The sequence below is a fragment of the Oncorhynchus gorbuscha genome, linkage group LG02 (genome assembly GCF_021184085.1).
Source record: "Oncorhynchus gorbuscha isolate QuinsamMale2020 ecotype Even-year linkage group LG02, OgorEven_v1.0, whole genome shotgun sequence".
Taxonomy (NCBI): domain Eukaryota; kingdom Metazoa; phylum Chordata; class Actinopteri; order Salmoniformes; family Salmonidae; genus Oncorhynchus; species Oncorhynchus gorbuscha.
This window is the reverse complement of record NC_060174.1, coordinates 80957090-80980674: the sequence shown is the minus strand read 5'-3', so window position 1 is coordinate 80980674 and position 23585 is coordinate 80957090. Positions and strand designations below refer to the sequence as shown.

General features: G+C 43.6%; 1 protein-coding gene across 3 annotated transcripts in view; it reads left to right on the top strand.

Moving 5' to 3' along the window:
- The window catches only part of LOC124010858 (polypeptide N-acetylgalactosaminyltransferase 10-like), a 93043-nt gene extending 69901 nt beyond the window's left edge, over positions 1-23142 (top strand). For all 3 annotated transcript variants that reach the window (XM_046323593.1, XM_046323600.1, XM_046323611.1), the window contains 6 exons: positions 2122-2239; positions 11074-11181; positions 19567-19788; positions 20172-20288; positions 21011-21160; positions 21986-23142. In XM_046323593.1, coding sequence (XP_046179549.1) covers positions 2122-2239; positions 11074-11181; positions 19567-19788; positions 20172-20288; positions 21011-21160; positions 21986-22150 — 880 coding nt within the window. In that variant the 3' untranslated portion in view covers positions 22151-23142. The remainder of the gene's footprint in view (positions 1-2121; positions 2240-11073; positions 11182-19566; positions 19789-20171; positions 20289-21010; positions 21161-21985) is intronic.
- Positions 23143-23585: the final 443 nt, after the last annotated feature.

The following is a 23585-nucleotide window of genomic DNA, read 5'->3' as shown; positions in this document are numbered from 1 at the left end:
CGCGTGCGCCGAATACAACAGGTGTAGACCTTACAGTGAAATGCTTACTTACAAGCCCATAACCAACAATGCAGTTTTAAGAAATTACAGATTCAATGTGCAGGGGCACCGGTGTTGAGGTAATTGAGGTAATATGTACACGTACGTAGAGTTATTAAAGTGACTATGCATAGATAATAACAGAGCAGCAGCGTGGGGGGGGGTGCAAATAGTCTGGGTAGCCTTTTGATTAGCAGTTCAGGAGTCTTATGGCTTGGGGGTAGAAGCTGTTTAGAATCCTCTTGGACCTAGACTTGGCGCTCCGGTACCACTTGCCGTGCTGTAGCAGAGAGAACAGTCTATGACTAGGGTGGCTGGAGTCTTTGGACCCATGCCAAATCTTTTCAGTCTCCCGAGGGGAATACGTTTTGTTGTGCCCTCTTCACAACTGTCTTGGTGTGGTGTGCTTGGACCATGTTAGTTTGTTGGTGATATGGACGCCAAGGAAACTCTCAACCTGCTCCACTACAGCCCCGTCAATGAGAATGGGGGCTTGCTTGGTACTCCTTTTCCTTTAGTCCACAATCATCTCCTTTGTCTTAATCACATATTAGGGAGAGTTTGTTGTCCTGGCACAACACGGTCAGGTCTCTGACCTCCTCCCTATAGGTTGTCTCATCGTTGTCAGTGATCACTGTTGTGTCATCAGCAAACTTAATGATGATGTTGGAGTCGTGCCTGGCCGTGCAGTCATGAGTGAACAGAGGTTACAGGAGGGGACTGGGCATTCACCCCTAAGGGGCGGTCCATCAGGAATTCACCCTTACCACCTGGGGGCGGTCCATCAGGAAGTCCAGGATCCAGTTGCAGAGAGAGGTGTTTTAGTCCCAGGATCCTTAGTACCTTCAAAGCTCATCACTAAGCTATGGTATTGAACGCTGAGTCAATGAATAGCATTCTCACATAGGTGTTCCTTTTGTCCAGGTGTGAAAGGGCAGTGTGGAGTGCAATTTCAGATTGCATCATCTGTAGATCTGTTGGCGCGGTGTACACATTGGAGTGGATCTTGGGTTTCTGGGATAATGGTGTTGTGAGCCATGACCAACCTTTCAATGCATTTCATGGCTTCAGATATGAGTGCTACGGGTCGGTAGTCATTTAGGCAGGTTACCTCAGCACATGCTCAGAGTACACGTCCTGGTAATCCGTCTGCCCCAGTGCCTTGTGAATATTGACCTGTTTAAAGGTCTTCCTCACATCGGCTGCGGAGAGCTTAATCACACGGTTATCTGGAACAGCTGATGCTCTCATGCGTGTTTCAGTGTGATTTACCTAAGCGAGCATAGAAGTTATTTAGCTCGTCTGGTAGGCTTGTGTCACTGGGCAGCTCTTAGCTGTGCTTCCCTTTGTAGTCTGTAGTAGTTTGCAAACCCTGACACATCCGACGCTTGTCGGAGCCGGTGTAGTACGATTCAATCTTAGTCCTGTATTGAGGCTTTGCCTGTTTGATGGTTCGTCGCAGGGCATAGCGGGATTTCTTATAAGCTTCCGGGTTAGAGTCCTGCTCCTTGAAAGCGGCAGCTCCACCCTTTAGCTCAGTGCGAATGTTGCCTGTAATCCATGGCTTCTGGTTGGCATATGTACGTACAGTCACTGTGGGGAAGACATCCTCGATGCAGGCTATGTCCTGATTTTCATTGAACGCCACTTGAGGGAAACTATCCTACTGTACAGTGGAAATTGAATTTTATTATGTGTTTAACATTATGAGTTGAGTATGGTGCTTATTATGCCAGTCAGGTTCCGCCGTGGCGTTGATGGTTTAATTGTGTCTGTGTTCAGAGAACCCCCGGGTAAGCCTGCAGTTAACTCCCAAATTGATGAGTCTGGTTGAGTAATAAAGCCTTCAACTCGCACAAACAGTCTATAAAGATGGTTATAAACCGCAGGCCTGCCATAGCAGTCACCTTTCCACACTAACTTACATGTTTTTGATTTATCCTTCATGAGAATTAATATATTCCTGTCATTTTGGCTGGTCTGAAGCCAGTGATTGATTGAGGGACAATGTCATCCTGTTGGGGTATGAGTGTGACATGTATTGGTATTGTCTTACACCCCACCCCCCTTTTTGTCCATCAGGTCTCCTGTGATGGCTGGCGGACTCTTTGCCGTGGACAGGAAGTGGTTCTGGGAGTTGGGAGGATATGACACGGGACTGGAGATCTGGGGAGGAGAGCAGTACGAAATCTCTTTCAAGGTAAAATGCCACAATGACAATGGACACTAAGATGGCAAAGTTGTTTTTGGGAAGATGCCCTTATTGACTTAGAGCAGTGTTCTTTGATCTTTAGTCCTGGAGATACACAGGAGGTTCAGGCTTTTGTTCCAGCCCAGTACTACTGTAACACTTCATAATAATTTGCCCGATAGGTGCAGTGAAATGTTGTTTTACAGGGTCAGCCATAGTACTACAGCACCCTTGGAGCGTATTAGGGTTAAGTACCATGCTCAAGGGCACATCGACACATTTTACACCTTGTTGGCTCGGGTATTCCAATCAGTGACCTTTCAGTTGCTTGCCCAATGCGCTAACCGCTGAGTCAGGTGTGTCAGTGCTGGGATGGAACAAAGGTTTGCACACCCCGATTGACGAACTGTCACACCATCAACAAGCTGAAGCCACCGCTGCCAAGTTTTTATCAGAAACCCATTAACTAACTAGCTTTAAGGCAATGGTGGAAGTTGGTATTCAGATTTCACCCCATGTTTCAATCATTCTGGTTCAAATCCGCTCTGCTGCTCAGAGAACTCCTACATCCATCATACTCAGAAACCATATTAGATTATGCTTTAGAGTTCTGCCTCACTATGAATTATTCCATAGGATAGCCATTTATTATGCGGACTCTCGCTGCATGTAAAGCACTAGTCTCTCCACTGTCTCCCAACTCCGGCCCTCCCTTTCCCCTTTGGAACTAAAGTTTTTTGGAAAGCTCATCAAAATAATTATATTGTGGTTTTAAAACCACAAGGCTCTTACAGACTCACTTATATTCAGCTCACTGATACTGCCAGTGTTCGTAAAAGTCAGCAGAAAGTTGAAGTGGCACTCCTCTGCTTGGCTAAATACTGCATTAGAACATGAAAACCTAGATAACGTTTGGGGAGCAGATCAACCCATCCTCTCATCAAATTAGAGGTTGATTTGCCATCTGGGCCCTTGACAGGTCTCAGCCCTGGTCTGGATATAGGAGTCCAAAATGTTAGAAGCGACCCTTCATTTAGATAATTCTGGAGCCTTTTACCAATGTAATGCTGTCTCTCTCAACTGTTGGAATTCAGAGAGAAGCGGATAATAAAACCATGGCCAAGACCAGAGAATATTCGGTTCATTGCTATCAGATAATACTTTGGTAACACAGGCAGTGAATTTCTTAGTAAGTTGTATTTTGAAACTTTCTAAGCTACATCAGGGTTTTTGTTTGCTAGATCTTCTGAATTATGTACAGTTGAAGTCGGAAGTTTACATACACTTAGGTTGGAGTCATTAAAACAAGTTTTTCAACCACTCCACAAATTTGTTGTTAACAAACTATAGTTTTGGCAAGTCTACTTTGTGCATGACGCAAGTCATTTTTCCAACAATTGTTTACAGACAGATCATTTCACTTATAATTCACTGTATCACAATTCCAGTGGGTCAGAAGTTTACATACACTAACTTGACTATGCCTTTAAACAGAATCGAAAATTCCAGAAAATGATATCATGGCTTTAGAAGCTTCTGATAGGCTAATTGACATCATTTGAGTCAATTGGAGGTGTACCTGTGGATGTATTTCAAGGCCTACCTTCAAACTCAGTACCTCTTTGCTTGACTTGGGAAAATCAAAAGAAATCAGCCAAGCCCTCAGAAAACAAATTGTAGACCTCCACAAGTCTGGTTCATCCTTGGGAACAATTTCCAAACGTCTGAAGTTACCGCATTCATCTGTACAAACAATAGTACGCAAGTATAAACACCATGGACCATGCAGCCGTCATACTGCTCAGGAAGGATACGCGTTCTGTCTCCTAGAGATGCGTTCTGTCTCTGTCGAAAAGTGCAAAGAACAATAGCAAATGATCTTGTGAAGATGCTGGAGGAAACAGCTACAAAAGTCTCTATATCCACAGTACAACGAGTCCTATATTGACATAACCTGAAAGGCCGCTCGGCAAAGAAGAAGTCACTGCACCAAAACCGCCATAAAAGAGATTGTACTTTTTGGAAAAAGGTCCTCTGGTCTGATGAAACAAATTGTTTGAACCTTTTGACCATAATGACCATTGTTATGTTTGGAGGAAAAAGGGGGATGCTTGCAGACAAAGAACACCATCCCGACCGTGAAGCACGGGGGTTGCAGCATCATTTTGTGGAGGTGCTTTGCTGCAGGAGGGACTGGTGCACTTCACAAAATAGATGGCATCATGAGGAAGGAAAATTATGTGGATATATTGAAGCAACATCTCAAAACATCAGTCAGGAAGTTAAAGCTTGGTCGCAAATGGGTCTTCCAAATGGACAATGACCCTAAGCATACTTACAAAGTTGTGGCAAAATGGCTTAAGGACAACAAAGTCAATGTATTGGAGTGGGCATCACAAAGCCCTGGCCTCAATCCTATAGAACATTTTTGGGCAGAACTGAAAAGGCGTGTGCGAGCAAGGAGGCCTGCAAACCTGACTCAGTTACACCAGCTCTGTCAGGAGGAATGGGCCAAAATCCACCCAAATTATTGTGGGACGCTTGTGGAAGGCTCTCCGAAACATTTGACCCAAGTTAAACAAACAATTTAAAGGCAATGCTACCAAATACTAATTGAGTTTTTGTAAACATCTGACCCACAGGGAATGTGATGAAAGAAATAAAAGCTGGTAATAAATCATTCTCTCTACTATAATTCTGACATTTCACATTCTTAAAATTAAGTGGTGATCCCAACTGACCTAAAACAGGGATTTTTTACTAAGATTAAATGTCAGGAATTGTTTTGCAATTAGAGATCATACGTTTCCTGTAGTTCTTGACCAGGTTTGTCCATACTGCAGCAGGGATTTTGGCCCACTCCTCCATACAGACCTTCTCCAGATCCTTCAGGTTTCGGGGCTGTCGCTGGGCAATACGGACTTTCAGCTCCCTCCAAAGATGTTCTATTGGGTTCATGTTTGGAGACTGGCTAGGCCACTCCAGGACCTTGAGATGCTTCTTACGGAGCCTTAGTTGCCCTGGCTGTGTGTTTCGGGATGGCCATGGGCAAACTTCAGATGGGCCTGGACATGCGCTGGCTTGAGCAGGGGGACCTTGCGTGCGCTGCAGGATTTTAATCCATGACGGCGTAGTGTGTTACTACTGGTTTTCTTTGAGACTGTGGTCCCAGCTCTCTTCAGGTCATTGACCAGGTCCTGCCGTGTACTTCTGGGCTGATCCCTCACCTTCCTCATGATCATTGATGCCCCACGAGGTGAGGTCTTGCATGGAGCCCCAGACTGAGGGTGATTGACCGTCATCTTGAACTTCTTCCATTTTCTAATAATTGCGCCAACAGCTGTTGCCTTCTCACCAAGCTGCTTGCCTATTGTCCTGTAGCCCATCCCAGCCATGTGTAGGTCTACAATTTTATCCCCAATGTCCTTACACAGCTCTCTGGTCTTGGCCATTGTGGAGAGGTTGGAGTCTGTTTGATTGAGTGTGTGGACAGGTAACGAGTTCAAACAGGTGCAGTTAATACAGGTAATGAGTGGAGAACAGGAGGGCTTCTTAAAGAAAAACTAACAGGTCTGTGAGAGCCGTAATTCTTACTGGTTGGTAGGTGATCAAATACTTATGTCGTGCAATAAAATGCAAATTAATTACTTTAAAATCATGCAATGTGATTTTCTGGATTGTTTTAGATTCCATCTCTCACAGTTGAAGTGTACCTATGATAAAAATTACAGACCTCTACATGCTTTGTAAGTAGGAAAACCTGCAAAATCGGCAGTGTATCAAATACTTGTTCTCCCCACTGTATCTTAGGCCCTGATGTGGGCAGAGAGAGATTGAGGTGTGCCTTATTAAAGATCATTGACTGTAGTGTGTGATAGGTTCTGTATTATCGGCTGCCCACCCTGCTCTGTATCACAGGGGTTTTAGAGGTCATCAGTAGAGGTGGAGGGATCAGCAGTTCTGCACTCTAATCCACTGGCAGCACTCTGCTAGAACTCTTGATCCACTTTCTCAACAAAAAAAAACAACAGAAATATCTTATTTACATAAGTATTCAGACACTTTACTATGAGACTCGAAATTGAGATCCGGTGCATCCTCCTTCCAATGACACACAATACCCCATCATGACAAATACTTATTTACATAAGTATTCCGACCCTTTGCTATGAGACTCTCAATTGAGCTCAGGTGCATCCTGTTTCCATTGATCATCCTTGAGATATTTCTACAACTTGATTGGAGTCCACCTGTATTAAATTCAATAGATTGGACACGATTTGGAAAGGCACACTTCTGTCTATAAAAGGTAAAAGGTCCCACAGTTGACAGTGCATGTCACCGCAAAAACCAAGCCATGAGGTCAAATGAATTGTCTGTAGAGCTCCGAGCCAGGATTGTGTCGAGGCACAGATCTGGGGAAGAGTCCCCAAGAACACAGTGCCCTCCATCATTCTTAAATGAAGAAATTTAGAACCACCAAGAACCCGATGGTCACACTGACAGAGCTCTAGACTTCCTTTGTGGAGATGGGAGAGCCTTCCAGAAAGACAACCATCTCTGCAGCACTCCACCAATCAGGCCTTTATGGTAGAAGGCACTCTTCAGTAAAAGGCGAAAAAAAACCTGATTTAATCCATTTTAGAATAAGGCTAAAATGTAACAAAATGTGGAAAAAGTGTTATGCGGGTGAGTGAGGACCCAGAAGCGGTTTAACAGAAACAGAGTCTTTTAATGTTCAAACACAGGGAAAACATAAATCCTCTTCAGATTTATCGGTTGACTAGTCCCCTTCTAGTAGCAGAGGAGAATAGCAGGGCTAGCGGCAACAGACTGCAGGTCCCTCCGGGTAGGCGCGGGCCGTAGAGGACAGAGGCACCTGATCAAACGCAGCATCTAATGAAGAGGCAGATTACGACAGGACAGAACAAGGGCGAAGCAAACGAGAATCCGACAAAGAGAGAAGCAGAAACAGAGAGAGAAATAGAGACCTAATCAGAGAGAAAAGAGGGAACAGGTGTGAGAGAGTAAACGAGGTCGTTAGAGGAGAATGAGAGACAGCTGGGAGAAGGAAAGGGACCATAGAGAGAGAGAGAGATAGAGGGAGAGAAGGTAACCTTATACGACCAGCAGGGGGAAACGAAGAGAAGAGAAAGAACAGGAACAAGACATAACATGACAATACATGACAAAAAGTCAAGGGGTCTGAATACTTTCCGAAGACATTGTATGTTGTATTCCCCTGATGTTTAAGGTTGTAATTGGGGGTACGCTAATCTGATCCCAGATCTGTGGTTAAAGAGAATGTGTCTATAGTATAATGCCAACACCAGTATGTGGCTCTGGATACTGCCACATCTTGCCGTCTAATTAGCCTACCACCTGACAGAGACATACAAAAATTGTAATTGATTACTTACCCAACCTTAATTTCAAAACCTTTTTATTTATTTGATGTCTTTGAGCGATTCAAAGTATCAGAGTAATTGCAGAAGATGCAGAGTATTTTGGCATCATCTCTAACTCATTGCCGCTCTGCCAAAATGTCCCGTTGTGGGTTAATCACAGCTCCACAGTCGTACTAGTGACCTCATTCCAGGGTCAGTCAGTAGGCGTATCCCCTCCTCAGCCTGGCCTCCAGAGCCTCTACTGTGTGTGACATCTGTGTGATGTGTGTGTGCACGTGTACACTTGCATGAATACGTGCCTCCTTCCATGCCTCTACAAATTGTGATGTATATTTAATGCTCTGTTGGCCTTCTCTGTGAACACCAGGACTCACCTGCCCAGCCCCAGACGCCATTAAACATTAATCTGGCAGTAGCCCATCTAACAAGGAACCTTAGTCAGCAAAAACTACACAAAGTATTTCCTCCATTTCTTGCTCTTCCCCTCGCTTTTACTCTGTTATGCCCTCTTCCTTTCTGTGTTTCTCTTTCTCTACCCTTGTCTTTTGTCCTCCATTTTCTTTCTTTCTCCGTTAATAAACCAATTAGGCAGATTTGGGCAGTCTTGATACAACATCTTGAACAGATATGCAATGGTTCATTGGATCCATCTTAAACTTTGCACATACACTACTGCCATCTAGTGGCCAAAATCGAAATTGTGCCTGGGCTGGAATAATACATTATGGCCTTTCAAAGTTGATGGTACAAAAAAAAAACGCATGTTTTTTTCTTTGCAATATATTTGACCAGATCTAATGTATTATATTCTCCTACATTAATTTCACATTTCCACAAACTTTAAAGTGTTTCATTTCAAATGGTATCAATAATATGCATATCCTTGCTTCAGGTCCTGAGCTACAGGCAGTTAGTTACATTTGGGTATGTCATTTTAGGAAACAACAACAACAAAAATTAAAGAGGCGGATCCTTGAGTTTTTTTAAGTGCGAATACTTTTGAGGCACACACAAATGGAGGATTACAAATCAGAATGAGGAGTTTCCACGTGATGGTGCCTCCGACAACCTCTTGTCCCTTTCAGGCCTGCAGCACAAAGTTCACAGTAGACTTGTTTTGGCCCATGGCTCAAAGCTTTCACCTAACCCAAAAGAGTCAACCTGAAGTATGTCACATTCACACAGTGACATTTCAGGCCTGCCTTTAGCATCATGCTGTCTTCTACAGTCAGGTTTTTCCTTCCTTCTTAGTCATATGTCTGTCCAAAGAGGCCCATGAGGCATTTATAATAGTCTTGTTCTCTGTGTAGTGATGTCACTGTATAGCTATTGTGCCTCCCTGCTACCTTTATCCGTCATCCCTCTTAGAGAACAACCGATAATCGTCCGAGACAATATATCAGGCTGATATTGGACTTTTCTAGTCTATCGACTGTCTGCCATACTATCGGCTTAGGCGATAGTCCCTCTACACAGCAAAGCTGCTACTATGTCAGCTGCCACTCATCGCCTGAGCCATGAGCACTGAACAATGCCAAGGAATGTCTTGGTGGGAAAATCAGCAGCAGAAAACTAGCTCATTCTCCGACAGACACGTGCAGTATTAAGAAAAGGATGAATTGGCACAGTGACCAAAATCAAACTCCTGTTGCAAATATTAGTTTAGTTAATTCACTAATAAATAAAGCATATGTTGACATGTCCGAACATGCATGCAATAAGCTAAGTTATTACGATAACTAATCCGTTCATCTGCGGTGTTAGTTTGCTAGCTATATTAGCTACTATGCCATGGTGCTGAGATATCAGATAGGAGCTAATAACCAACATAGCTAGCTAACATTAGCTGGTTATCATTCTGCACATGCATCATGTTCGGGAACGAGCAATCTGACTTGCGATGTAATGTTATCTATTTACTGGTGTGCTGATGTGACCAACTGCAATCGTATCTGTAAATTCACGGTTGCAAGTCGGATTAGATGATTGTCGTAATAGGGAAAGGAGAAACTGTTTTAAAATGCCTAAATAAATGTTGGCCATGAAGCTTGCCTGCTTGTAATCCTAAAAAACATAAATTCATTAGTTACTAGTTTCATTCAGCCATTCCTATGGGGAAAGAATAGGGTTTTGGGATAACCGTTGAAAATTGGGTCTCAGGTTAAAACAGGCTTAGAAGATCTTATACGTTTTGTTCTGACATATCAGTCAATTTAACAAGACATTTATGAATTATAAAGCCTTTGTGCTTTTTGGATTACATACATTTTTTTAAATTCACAAAGAGATGTTGGCGGATGAAGATTATCTCATAGAGCAAAACGTGTAAGATCTCTTAAACCTGTGTTTAACACAGACCTTACTTTTTTTTGGACAAAAACAACATTTTCCCATAGGCTTTGTCCAACAAATTTTTCCTACCCTCCCTCTCCTTGTTAGATATTACGCACATTTATGGCTTAGTAGCAAATGTCATCGCCGTTGAGCTAGTTCTCATAGTAACAGGAAACGGCACCAAGTGATATGAGCGATGAAGGGAGATGTGTAAAAAAGGGAGCTGAGTTACAGCCTCTCTATCCAATCGTAGCAGTAGGATCAAGTTACAACCCGCCCATTTCTTGGAAAATGACTAAACTAGCCAATTGAGTTGTTTCGAATTTTGTCCTGGCAACTGAGATGTTTAGGGGTGCGTCCTGACAGCTGGAAAAATATACTTTTTCCCGATCACAAATCATGTTACGTAGGAGCTATTTGAATTGAAAATATGTTGTTTTATATTCTCAAACAGCAGTGCCTATATGTCCTTCCATACAGGCGTGACATCCTGGAGTGATGCTTCTATTCAAATGTTGTTGATCATTAGGCTAATGTAAGTCCCAAATGGAAGGAAAACAGATTGTCGTCTGTAGCACCATAGACTCCACTGATCGGCCTAAACAAGCTCAATCACTCAATCCATACACACACTCCTATTGAATATTCTTTCACCTGTATTGATTGTAGACCAATGCCATTTTAATTTACCCAGTTTATCAATAGAATTACAATTCAAATAAAAGTATTAACATTATGTTATGTACTTAGATTGGTATTAAAAAAACTAAGTAAAATGTATGGTTTTTGAAATATTATAATATTGAATTATCGCCCTAAAATATTGGCCATCAGCCTCCTTGACCCCCAAAATCCATATGGGTCTTTCTCTAATTCCTCCATCCCTCCCTCTGGAACCACTCTCTTTCTCCCTCCCTGCTTTCCTAGTACCTGTCAGCCTCTCATGTCCTCATACTGTTTACAGCTGCACACCACAGGCACACACTGACACAGGAGACACACCCACTAACACTGCAGTGATGCCCCGACCCCCACACAGCTGGCTGTGTTAAACCTCTCTCCTTCTACCTTGTCCCGCCCTCTCTCGCTGTCTCTCCACAGGTGTGGATGTGTGGCGGCCGTATGGAGGACATCCCGTGCTCCAGGGTGGGTCACATCTACAGGAAGTACGTCCCCTACAAGGTCCCTGGCGGGGTCAGCCTGGCTAGGGTGAGTGTTGGTTCCTAGACCCTCCTTTTCCTCTTTTCTCCCCTAGAAAATGATTTACAAAGAAAAACATACTACAGTATATCATGCAGACCTGCTAACCTGTATACATTTTGTGTACCATGCACGTAATTTGAGGTTCATGTATGCTGGTACGGTATCAATCTTGCTACTTTGCTAAGTTGAGGCAAGTTTTTTTATTTGTATTTTTTATTAAGCTTACTGCCCTGCTTTTATGTGCACTTGCTCTAATATGTGCAGGGTGGTTCTGCCGGTTCTTGCATTTTTTCCCCACTCGTTAAATAGCTTGACCAACAACATCTCTGCTCCTGAACGTGTGTGTATGTGTAGCCTATTTAGCAGGCGGCACATGCTTTGATATCTGCGAGCACATTGACAAGGAAGCGTACAGTGTTGCGGTAGTTCAGTGTGCGGTAGTTCAGTGTGCGGTAGTTCAGTGTGCGCTGTGCGTGGATAGAAGTGAGAGCTTTTCCGCTAATACCGTTCTTCACAAAAAGTTATGTTAGACTTAATTATTCAGTATTTGATCTGTCCTCCTTATATTACTGTATGTCAACAGAAGGCTGCTAATGATGTGATAATAGCCCAGTCAGTTCACCAATGACAACAAGGCATATTAAATTAATTTTAGACCTATCTGAGAAGGAAGATTTGATGGACTAGATCAGGTATGGAGATCTGAAACAAACTCATATATTTAGGCCTAATTCAGTTTTATATTCCAAATACAGTAGACTGCTACATTGCATCCGGTAATTGAATGATTCAGAATTTTTCCCCAAACAAAACTGAGAAGCCAGTTCACATTTTAGATATCCAAGATGGCGTAGCAGTCAGACGTCTTTGTCTTTGTCTTGTCTCGTCCCATGTGTGTATATATTTTTCTTCACGTTCTTTTTAATATTTTTCCTAAACCTCAATTTCAAAATACTCTCCTGCAACCCGCCTCACCCAATGTGGTGTGGATTTGTGTTTTTTTTATTTTAAATTTAAGTGTTTCTATTTACCTCCAGACTTGAATACCTCAACTGAAGCTAGCTAGCTAACTAGCGACCAGCTATCGCCAGTTCGTACAACGCGTTTCAAACCAGAGCATACCGGACCTATTTTTCTCTCCATATCCCCGAATTCCTACCACAAACTCTGAACCTTTTCATCTAGATCATCACAGCTAGCTAACCGCAACCAGGGTTGACTACTCCTTGTGAACGTTTCCTAACGTTTCCGTCCTGGAGCTAGCACCAAATAGCCTGGGGCTAACCCCTGCAAGAACTATCTCCCGGCTCACTCCTGGGCTACAATATCCGGACCCCTTCTACTGCCGGTACGGGGCACCGAACCCCGCCGATCCTACGACTGGAATAACGACATAATCTGCCCGAGGATTCCAACAGGCCCCTCAGGTGCAACGCCCGCTGAAAGCCCATTCTGCTAACCTGCTAGCTACCTAGAGCTTTAAAAAAAACAGACTTACCCCCATCGCGACGTCCCCCAAAGGCTAACTTGCTAGCCCCGGTCTCCTAACTGCTAGCCCCTGCTAACTGCTTGCTTGCTAACCCGGTCTGCTAACTGCTAGCTTGTTTAGTCCCGGCATACTAACTGTTAGCATGTTAGCATTGGCCTGATAACTGTCTGAATCGCCCTGTTCCCAGTCAGCCCAACCACTCACTGGATCCATATGTTCACTTGGATATGCATGCCTCACTCTAATATCAATATGCCTCGTCCATTACTGTCCTGGTTAGTGATTACTGTCTTATTTCACTGTAGAGCTTCTAGCCCTGCTCAATATGCCTTAACGAACCATGTTGTTCCACCTCCTACATATGCGATGACATCACCTGGTTTAAACGTCTCTTAAATAAGCACGCCCCATTCAAAAAATGTAGAACTAGGAATAGATATAGTCCTGGGTTCACTCCAGACCTGTCTGCCCTTGACCAGCACAAAAACATCCTGTGGCGTTCTGCATTAGCATCAAATAGCCCCCGTGATATGCAACTTTTCAGGGAAGTTAGGAACAAATATACACAGGCAGTTAGGAAAGCTAAGGCTAGCTTTTTCAAACAGAAATTTGCATCCTGTAGAACAAACTCAAAAAAAGTTCTGGGACACTGTAAAGTCCATGGAGAATAAGATCACCTCCTCCCAGCTGCCCACTGCTCTGAGGCTAGGAAACACTGTCACCACGGATAAATCCACTATAATTGAGAATTTCAATAATCTGGACCCTCTCTTTCTAAAATTATCTGCTGAAATTGTTGCAACTCCTATTACTAGCCTGTTAAACCTATCTTTCGTATCGTCTGAGATTCCCAAAGATTGGAAAGCTGCCGCGGTCATCCCCCTCTTCAAAGGGGGTGACACTCTATACCCAAACTGCTACAGATCTATATCTATCCTACCCTGTCTTTCTAAGGTCTTCGAAAGCCAAGTTAACAGATTACCGACCATTTCGAATCCCACCGTACCTTCTCCTCTATGCAATCTGGTTTCAGAGCTGGTCATGGGTGCTCTTCAGCCACGCTCAAGGTCCTAAATGACATCATAACCGCCATCGATAAGAGACATTACTGTGCAGTCTTATTCATCGACCTGGCCAAGGCTTTCGACTCTGTCAATCACCACATTCTTATTGGCAGACTCGACAGCCTTGGTTTCTCAAATGATTGCCTCGCCTGGTTTACCAACTACTTCTCTGATAGAGTTCAGTGTGTCAAATCGGAGGGCCTGTTGTCCGGACCTCTGGCTGTCTCTATGGGGGTGCCACATGGTTCCATTCTCGGGCCGACTCTCTTCTCTGTATACATCAATGATGTTGCTCTTGATGCTGGTGATTCTCTGGTACACCTCTACGCAGACGACACCATTCTGTATACTTCTGGCCCCTCTTTGGACACTGTGTTAACTAACCTCCAGATGAGCTTCAATGCCATACAACTCTCCTTCCGTGGCCTCCAACTCCTCTTAAACACGGGGAAAACTAAATGCATGCTCTTCAACCGATCACTGCCCGCACCTGCTCACCTGTCCAGCATCACTACTCTGTACGGCTCTGACTTAGAGTACGTGGACAACTACAAATACCTAGGTGTCTGGTTAGACTGTAAACTCTCCTTCCAGACTCACATTAAACATCTCCAATCCAAAATTAAATCTAGAATTGGCTTCCTATATCGCAACAAAGCATCCTTCTCCTCCTACTCATGCTGCCAATCATACCCTCGTAAAACTGACCATCCTACCGATCCTCGACTTCGGTGATGTCATCTATAAAATAGCCTCCAACACTCTACTCAATAAATTGGATGCAGTCTATCACAGTGCCATCCGTTTTGTCACCGAAGCCCCATACACTACACACCATTGGAACCTGTACACTCTCGTTGGTTGGCCCTCGCTTCTTTCGCGTCGCCAAACCCACTGGCTACAAGTTATCAACAAGTCTCTGCTAGGTAAAGCCCCGCCTTATCTCAGCTCACTGTTCACCATGGCAGCACCCACTCGTAGCACACGCTCCAGCAGGTATATCTCACTGGTCACCCCCAAAGCCAATTCCTCCTTTGGTCGTCTTTCCTTCCAGTTCTCTGCTGCCCATGACTGGAACGAATTGCAAAAATCTCTGAAGCTGGAGACTCATATCTCCCTCGCTAGCTTTAAGCACCAGCTGTCAGAGTAGCTCACAGATCACTGCACCTGTACATAGCCCATCTATCTACCTACCTCATCCCCATACAGTATTTATTTATTTATCTTGCTCCTTTGCACCCCAGTATCTCTACTTGCACATTCATCTTCTGCACATCTACCATTCCAGTGTTTAATTGCTATATTGTAATTACTTCGCCACCATGGCCTATTTATTGCCTTACGTGAGTTATCTTACCTCATTTGCACTCACTGTATATAGACTTTTTGTTTTATTTTGTTCTACTGTATTATTGACTATGTTTTGTTTATTCCATGTGTAGCTCTGTGTTGTATGTGTCCAATTGCTACGCTTTATCTTGGCCAGGTCGCAGTTGCAAATGAGAACTTGTTCTCAACTAGCCTACCTGATTAAATAAAGGTCAAATAAAAAACATTTTCACAAGACTATCCACGTAAAGACACCTATTATAATTATCATTACCCATATTTTAACTTAGGACAATGTGAAGGAGTCATTGAGACCACCTCAAAATTAATTCAGGCCTATGTTGGCTACATTGTTTGATATAATGTAAAACTTGAGGTGTCAGGAAATTGCAGTTACAGGTTTTTCAAACATGCTAAATGCTTCATCTACCTCCCCCCTACCTGACCTGGCCTACATCAGTACCACCGTGTCAGAAAGTCATGGGGAGTACCCTGATTTTACATTTAAAGTTATTTCTAGTTAGTTACTGAAAAACACCCATAACTGTCTATAGCAGGGATCATCAACTAGTTTCAGCCGGGGGGCCGGAAGAATTTGTAGAATGTAAATTGACCGGAAGAATCCCAAACAGATATAATATTTGACTAAAACACAATTTTTTTTTTAACCTTGTTTATGTTTGTATATGATAACGTGTCTCTCTATTGTGTGTCGGAATACTTGAACATATTTCCTAAATTAAAATCACTTGGAGATCATTTTCTGCTGTTTTTCTGATCTTATGTCCAGCAAGTGCTTTTTTTTTGTCGTTAAAAATGGAATTTTTCTACAAGAACTTGGGGGGTCCAAATAAAACCACCCACGGGCCACCAGTTGGGGCACCCTGGTCTATAGCATATTATACCTACAGATCCAGTCTTCTACCAAAACCATTATTGGGTAAAAAAAAAAATTGCATTTGCCTATAATTTGATCGGTGTGGGTGTCACGTGCCGTCGTGTGGTCCGCGAATGCAGCTGCAGCTCTGAAGTGGTACTCATCCAGATTCTTCAAGGTTGGCAGGTCTGTATATGGAACATTTATTGCAGAATTTGTTCTCCGAGGTGTCTAGTAAAGAGAGCTTTCATCTCCTCTGCTGAGTTTCTCTGCAGTAGTTGGATCCTCAATGATACACACACACACCTTTATATTGCAGCCCCACACCCACTCATCACATCAGCCATCAGGAATGCTGTGACTGAATCGATAGGTGTCCCGCTGTGGGAAGGTGAGGAGGGTTTGACGTGAATGTTGAGTGTGTTCCACAGTCAGCAGTGCATTGGGAATGAACGATTTAAGAAAGTCCTCTTCATTCTGGTGGTGAACTGATTTAACCTCCTCATGCTCATGCCTCGCCTGGCGCTGTGTTGTAACAGCTTGAGCATTCAGAAAAAAACGAGACTCGAAATAATAAACGCTCAGCTTTTCTGTTTTTCCCTGCTTTTCTCCACCAAGGTGTCTGTCGTCCTTTGTTCTTGTGATATGGCCCCCTGTCGTTTTTTGTCCCCAAAATGCACAAGGCTAGATAAGTGACCTTGATTAAGAATGCACTGTAAAGAAGCTTAAGAGGTCTGCAAGTACACAATCTTTAGATTTGAAAAACAAGTTCTATGATATCTTTTGATGCTTCTACACTGAATGAGAACTAGACTGAACAAAAATATAAACGCAACATGCAACAATTTTACTGAGTTACAGTTCATATAAGCAAATCGTTCAATTGAGAGAGAAAAATCATTAGACCCTAATCTATGGACTGGGCAGGGGTGCAGCCATGGGTGGACCTTTGAGTGCATAGTCCCACCCACTTGGCAGCCAGTCCCACTCACTTGGCAGCCAGGCCCACTCACTTGGCAGCCAGGCCCACTCACTTGGGAGCCAAGCCCGGCCAATCAGTAGATTTTCACCACAAAAGGGCTTTATTACAGACTGAAATACTCCTCAGCAGGTTACGAAACCGGATGTGGAGGTCCTGGGCTGGCGTGGTTACACGTGGTCTGTGGTTGTGAGGCCGCTTGAATGTACTGCCAAATTCTCTAAAATTACGTTGGATGCAGTTTATGTTCGAGAAATGAACATTAAATTCTCTGGCAACAGCTCGGTGGGCATTCCTGCAGTCAGTATGCCAATTGCACGCTCCCTCAAAACTTGAGACATCTGTGGCGTTGTGTGACACAACTACACATTTTAAAGTGGCCTTTTTAATGTCCCCAGCAAAAGGTGCACCTGCGTAATGATCATACTGTTTAATTAGCTTCTTGATATGCCACACCTGTCAGGTGGATGGATTATCCTGGTCAAGGGGAAATGTTCACAAACAGGGATGTAAACAAATGTGCACAAAATTTGATTGAAATCAGCTTTTTCTGCGTACGGAAAATTTCAGGGATTTTTTTCCCCCCAGCTCATGAAACATGGGACCAACTCTCTACATGTTGCGTTTTTATATTTTTGTTCAGTATATTTTCACATTCTTCCGAAAACTTTTGGAATACAGCTGAAACTGTCCATTATGTATGCTGATCCCTGCCCAAACCCTGTTTTGGCTTGCAAGGCTGTGTAAGTGAAACCTATTGGCCTGTTCGTTGGCTTACTTTTTGGCTTGTATTCATCCAGTGTGGGGGAATAGCCTCTCAGATGAAGAATGTCTGTTCTGTCTATGAGGGAGAAATGTTAATGACTGTGGATTGGGGTCAGTTGTTAATAATGTATTTCTTCAGAAAGAAGATGCACCAACAAAGACACAAGAACCTTTTCTTAGAAAAGGCCTCCAGTTCAGTCTACACTTGTTCAAATCAGGGGTTCTGTTAGTTGGTAATAGCCAGCTTTTGGTCAAAATTTATTATAATAATGAAAAGCCAATAAATAAAATTGCCACCGGCGAATTGTCCAGGAGAAGGAAGAAGGAAAAAAAATCCCATTACAAAATAATGCATTTTAGCCTATTAATTTATGGACATAACAATTGATGTAAATACACGTGACTCTCCATGTATATCTGCCTATTTGTTAATTTACTTTTTAAAAGTTAAATCACCACCAATTTAATTCCACAACATTATGCAAATTAACCTATAGACCAATAAGTGTGGCCAGCCAAATTTATTTACATGGACTATGTGAATCAATTAATAGGCTAAAAACCATTATTTTGCAATGGGATTTTTTTTCCTACTGGACAATTAGCTGGTGCCAGGTTTTTTTTATTTTTATCGGCACAGCATACAGATTATTTATTTATTTCTCTTTCACAGAATGACAATCTGACCAATAGAATAGGTAACTTGGGGGTATTAGATTGATATAGGCTAGTGATTTTGCTGTTCGTTACTCGTCTTGTTGGCTGAGGAGAAGAAAATGTGGACAGTTATTTTAACATCTTCAAAGTGCGCATCGGAATTTGGCAAGAAGGACGCATGCCCGTTGCATCCTCAAGTTGCATGTTAAGATTAATAAGAACAATCTAAATGTGATTTTCTGTCATTTATGCACCCAATGCATATGGGTCTGGTTAATATCTCAAATGTTAAATGAAAAGGCTGCCTGTCAAATGTCCTGCGCCAAATTTTCCTGCCGGAAACCCTGGTTCAAATGCATACATAATACCTGCATTCATATTAATAGATTTTCTGTAACATGGTGCCGAAAGAATGAAAATGGTGAATGATTGTGAGGTGAATATTGTACCTTAAATAGAAAGTGCCAATTAAGCACAGCTCTGTGTGTTCATCCTTGTTTCACTGTGTTCCTTTTTGAAGTGGAGCTCAGAGAAAATGGTGGAATTCAGAGTTACAGAGGAGGCATGAATTATTGCTGGCCTGTGGCGCTGCTTCTTTTGTGCACACGTCGCCTTTTTGCTCTCGCCTCCCCTAAAACTTCCCTGCAGCTGCCTCTTCTAGACCCTGCCCCCCCCTCATCAGCACCACCCCAGAGGCACAGCACCCACACCCCCTCCCACACAGCTCCTCATCGCCACTGGCATTCTTCCAGGTGTGCTGATTAACCAGCTCGCTCATCCTTCCCAAACCCAGCCTCCATGCAAGCAGATGGTGCCAGTGAACTTCTCCTCACCTGGAGAGGAGTTAGCCAACAGAGTTTGGCTTAGAGCCGTGCTTTCTGTGCTGCTCGGTATATGTATACCCTATAGCAGGAGGATGTGCTCACTAACTGTAACTCCCATCCAAACCTTAGTCTGGTTGTGACTGCCTGGATTCCTAATAGCAGTTATCATTGACTTTACTCTCTGCAGGTTGTAAGTTTGTTTTATCCACTTCTATTAGAAGGGTAATGGTTATGTAAAACGAAACCTCTCCTCAAACCGTCCTTGACTTGAAATGAGGATGTATTTTAAGAGACGAGGCCATCTAGCAGTCAACGAGGCCCCAAAGGACTGGTACCCTGCATCCATCCCCCCTATAGTCATTGTGGAGCAACAGTGCTTTTTCTGTTCTCCCTTGGTCTCTGTACAGAACCTGAAGCGAGTGGCCGAGGTATGGATGGATGAATATGCAGAGTACATCTACCAGCGGAGGCCAGAGTACAGGCACCTGTCAGCAGGAGACATGACAGTGCAGAAGGACCTGAGGAACAGCCTCAACTGTAAGAGCTTCAAATGGTTCATGACAGAGGTGGCCTGGGACCTACCCAAGCACTACCCACCTGTGGAGCCCCCTGCTGCCGCCTGGGGAGAGGTACAACACTCATCTATTAGTGTCTTCAGAGAGGCATGCCAACAGCTAGAAGGAGAGAAAGTTAAGATATAAGAGTGAGAGACGACATATGGAGAGAAGGTTAGATTAGAAAGAGAGCAAGAAAGAGACAGAATGTCTGGCCTATGACAACCAGTCACTGTCACTTCAGTCATCAGAAGGCCATGCTCCTGCCACAGTATCCTCTTCGTCATTCCTTATCACTCACTTTTTCACTAAAGAGGAGAGCTGATAGAGTTCTGAGAGATACAGACAGCCCTAGACAGTGGTTAATAGTATGACTATTATTGACTAGTATTGAATGATGACTGTTAATTTCTGTCTTTCTCTGTTAACCTGTTTGTCTGCCCCTGTGTGTGTTCTAGCTGCGCAACACAGGCAGTGGCATGTGCATGGAGAGCAAACACTTTTCGTCTGGGTCGCCCGTCCGCCTGGAGACATGTCTGAAGGGGCGGGGTGAGGCCGGGTGGAGCCATGGACAGGTGAGGAGCTTAGTAGACACCACTGAATACAGACATCTGTCTGCCGTGAAAAGCGCTAGTTTTCCTGTAGTTTTGCATACAGAACTTCATTTTGTACTGTGTACAGACAGCGCTCTGCCTTCATAAGCACTACACGTGCATGCACGCACACACACACAAACAAGCTGGTGCACACTCTAATTTACACAACTTTATAATCGCTATTGTTCTAATGGAGCCCCATTTATTTAGCTCATAACCAAACGTTGATGGATGGCAATGTTTTCTTATTATTTTGACAGTTCAATTAAAGTAATTTAAAGAGCTGTTGTTGTTTAATCTCTGTAATGGTTGCAATTTGTATTCAAAGCTGGGATGACAAACAGCATGGCTACAGTCCAAGTCAGGGCCTTTTGAATGTGACAGCAGAGAAGCCCCTTTACAAACAACTATTCTGTCCCCCATGAGTGAACGTGCCTGGGGGAGACCGATGTGTGAACTCCTTTGGAAGGTTCTCTTCAACCCTGGTTCTGAAGACTCACAGGTTGTGCAGGCTTTTGTTCCAGCTTATTACTAACACACCTCTAAATTTTGATAATGAATTAAATCAGGTGTTAGTACTGGGCTAGATCAAAAGCTTGCTTTGTGGTTCTCCAGGACCAGGAATGACACTGGCTCCAAGAGGAGAGGTGGAGGCCCATCTCTGGAGGTGATCTGATCCAGCTTGTCTCTGCCCTATCCAGGTGTTCACGTTTGGCTGGCGGGAGGACATCCGGGTGGGGGGCCCCATGCACACAAAAAAGGTCTGCTTCGATGCCATCTCTCACAACAGCCCTGTCACCCTGTACGACTGCCACGGCTTGAAGGGTAACCAGCTGTGGCGCTACAGGAAGGTACGGTCTCTCTTTATCACACACACACACATCATTTTTTCATGTATGAAAAAGACAAGTTGGTTGTGATGCACTTCTTTGCTCCAGCCAAGCAGCAGTCTTCAAGATGTATTTTTGATCCTTTGTATTTCCTTTTCCTTGTGATAAAATGCCACAGGCTGCTTGCTAAGGCAGTTTCTTCCTAGATAAAAAAAAATAATAATAATAATAATTTTAAAAATCACATTCAGCTTTTAAAGGGAATCTTTGGTATTTTGTCAATGAATGCCCTTTATCTATTCCCTTGAGTCAGATGAACTTGTGGATACTATATTTATGTCTCTCAGTGTAGTTTGAAGGAAGTTTGCCAACTATCGTTTGCGCAATTGCTAACTAGAGATGGTGAATGACTGGAAGTCTATGGTAACAGCTAGTGTGCTAGTTGTTACCATAGATTTCCAGTCATTGAGCTAACGCAAGTTAGCATTGGCTCGTGACACTACCTCTAACGTCCTTCATACTGGAAGCAGAGACATAAACATTGTATCCACAAGTTCATCTGACTCTGGGGAATAAATAAATGCTAGAAAAAATAATTCCTCATTTTCCATGCAGGCTATTCAATATTTTGATATTAAATTACCTCTTTGGAAAATATTTTCAGTGAAATGTACTGTAACTAAATATATCATTACCATCATAAAATATCAAGTAATCAGAAAACCAAGACAGCTAGTCCGGGAAAGATTTCAGGAAATATTCACAAGCATGTGTTTGCGGGAAAAATAAGCTGACGTTTTATTACAAGAATGCAGACTCCTCTTTTCTCTCCCCCTATCTCTGTAGGATAAAAGTTTATACCACCCCATCAGTAACAGCTGTATCGACAGCAACCCCACAGAGAGGAAGGTGTTCATGAACACGTGTGACCCCAGCGTCCCCAGCCAGCAGTGGGTGTTTGAGAAGACCAACACCACCATCCTGGAGACGTTCAACCGCAATAGCAACTGACACCTGTAGGGGTCAGCACTGAACCTGAATACCACTCACTCTGGAACTGTGTTCTTTCACTAAGACAGAAGTGGGATGTTGTTACTCTAAAGGGGTCAAGGGTGGAAGGAAGTGAAGGGGGGTCAGGGGGAAGCATTAGCATGGGCAAGCCAGTCTAGATGCATCAGTTATTGGGCGATGGAGAAGAGTTGGTGCCTGAGAGGTTCTCTCTGTGGTTGAAAGACTGGTTTTTCGATGCGGTGATGGTGTCTTCCTGCGTTAGGGGGATTAGGTCTGTCACAGCACGGTCATTCTGGCGGTGGTCCATCTCATTTCTGCTTCTCTGTGCCTCTCCCAAACGACTCTGCCCATACGTCCGTCTCCATCACCCCGTGTGAGTGTGTCTCTTGCTCAGTCACTTTCCCTCCATTCCCCTCATGTGCCGCCCCTGCTCTGACAGCCCCCCCTGAGACTCCCGCTGAGCCAAGCCCAAACTGACACACTGTGAAGCCGGCCAGACCCAACCACTCTGAAAAGCACCTTGTGTTGATTCGTGTTTTTGTTTTCTTGTTATGCTCACTTGGCTAGCTTTTTCTCTTTCTTGGTTTCCCCTTTATAGCATTGATCGAAAGTGGAATTGCGCAACATCTGTTCAAATGAAGAGGGGTAAGAAAAACCTCATCTTTTAGGACGTGTATTTTCTTTTAGCTCTGAATGAATAATACTTTAGTAGCAGCACTTTGTCTCAGCACTCTTATCTATTCGAAGGACTGTGATTTGATGCCAATGATTTGTCCTTAGAGGGAACATGTAAGGACTACTATCATCAGTTTATTTTTTATTTTTGTCCCATCACCTGAACAGAGGCTCCCGCTGCCTTCTGGGATGAACCCCAGCACTCTCTGGAATGACTTCATCATGAAACACATGGAGGTCAGCAGCATTGAGACACTGAGACAGACCATGCTGGTTTCTCAAACGCATCAGGAGTGACTCTAGACTGGTTTGCCCGGGGAGGGGGGGGGGGGGGGGGTGTATTATATGTGGTTTAGATGCATTAAGCACTTGCAATGATAAACTTGAATAAAATTCGTAGTGCCTTGCTGGATGAGAGCAGAAGTAAATACGGCCTGGTCTGACTCGGCCTGGCCTGGTGCCCTATTCCAGTCGTCCTCCTCCTACACTGTTTCAGACTGACAGATGTTGGAGAGAGAGAGAGAGGCAATCTGAGGTGACACTGGCTCTTAATGGATGGGGTTCTACAACAGTAATGTATTTGTAATGTTAGGTTTTTGCTAGTATCTTCACCTATTCACTATGTGTTCTCCTGCCTTTCAAAGTTAACCGTTTTCTGAAAAGACCCTCTTATGTTCATGGCATGTCACCAACATGCCAATTTGTTGTTTCAAGATCTACAATGGACATTCAAGCATTGATTAGTATTGAATTCCTGTTC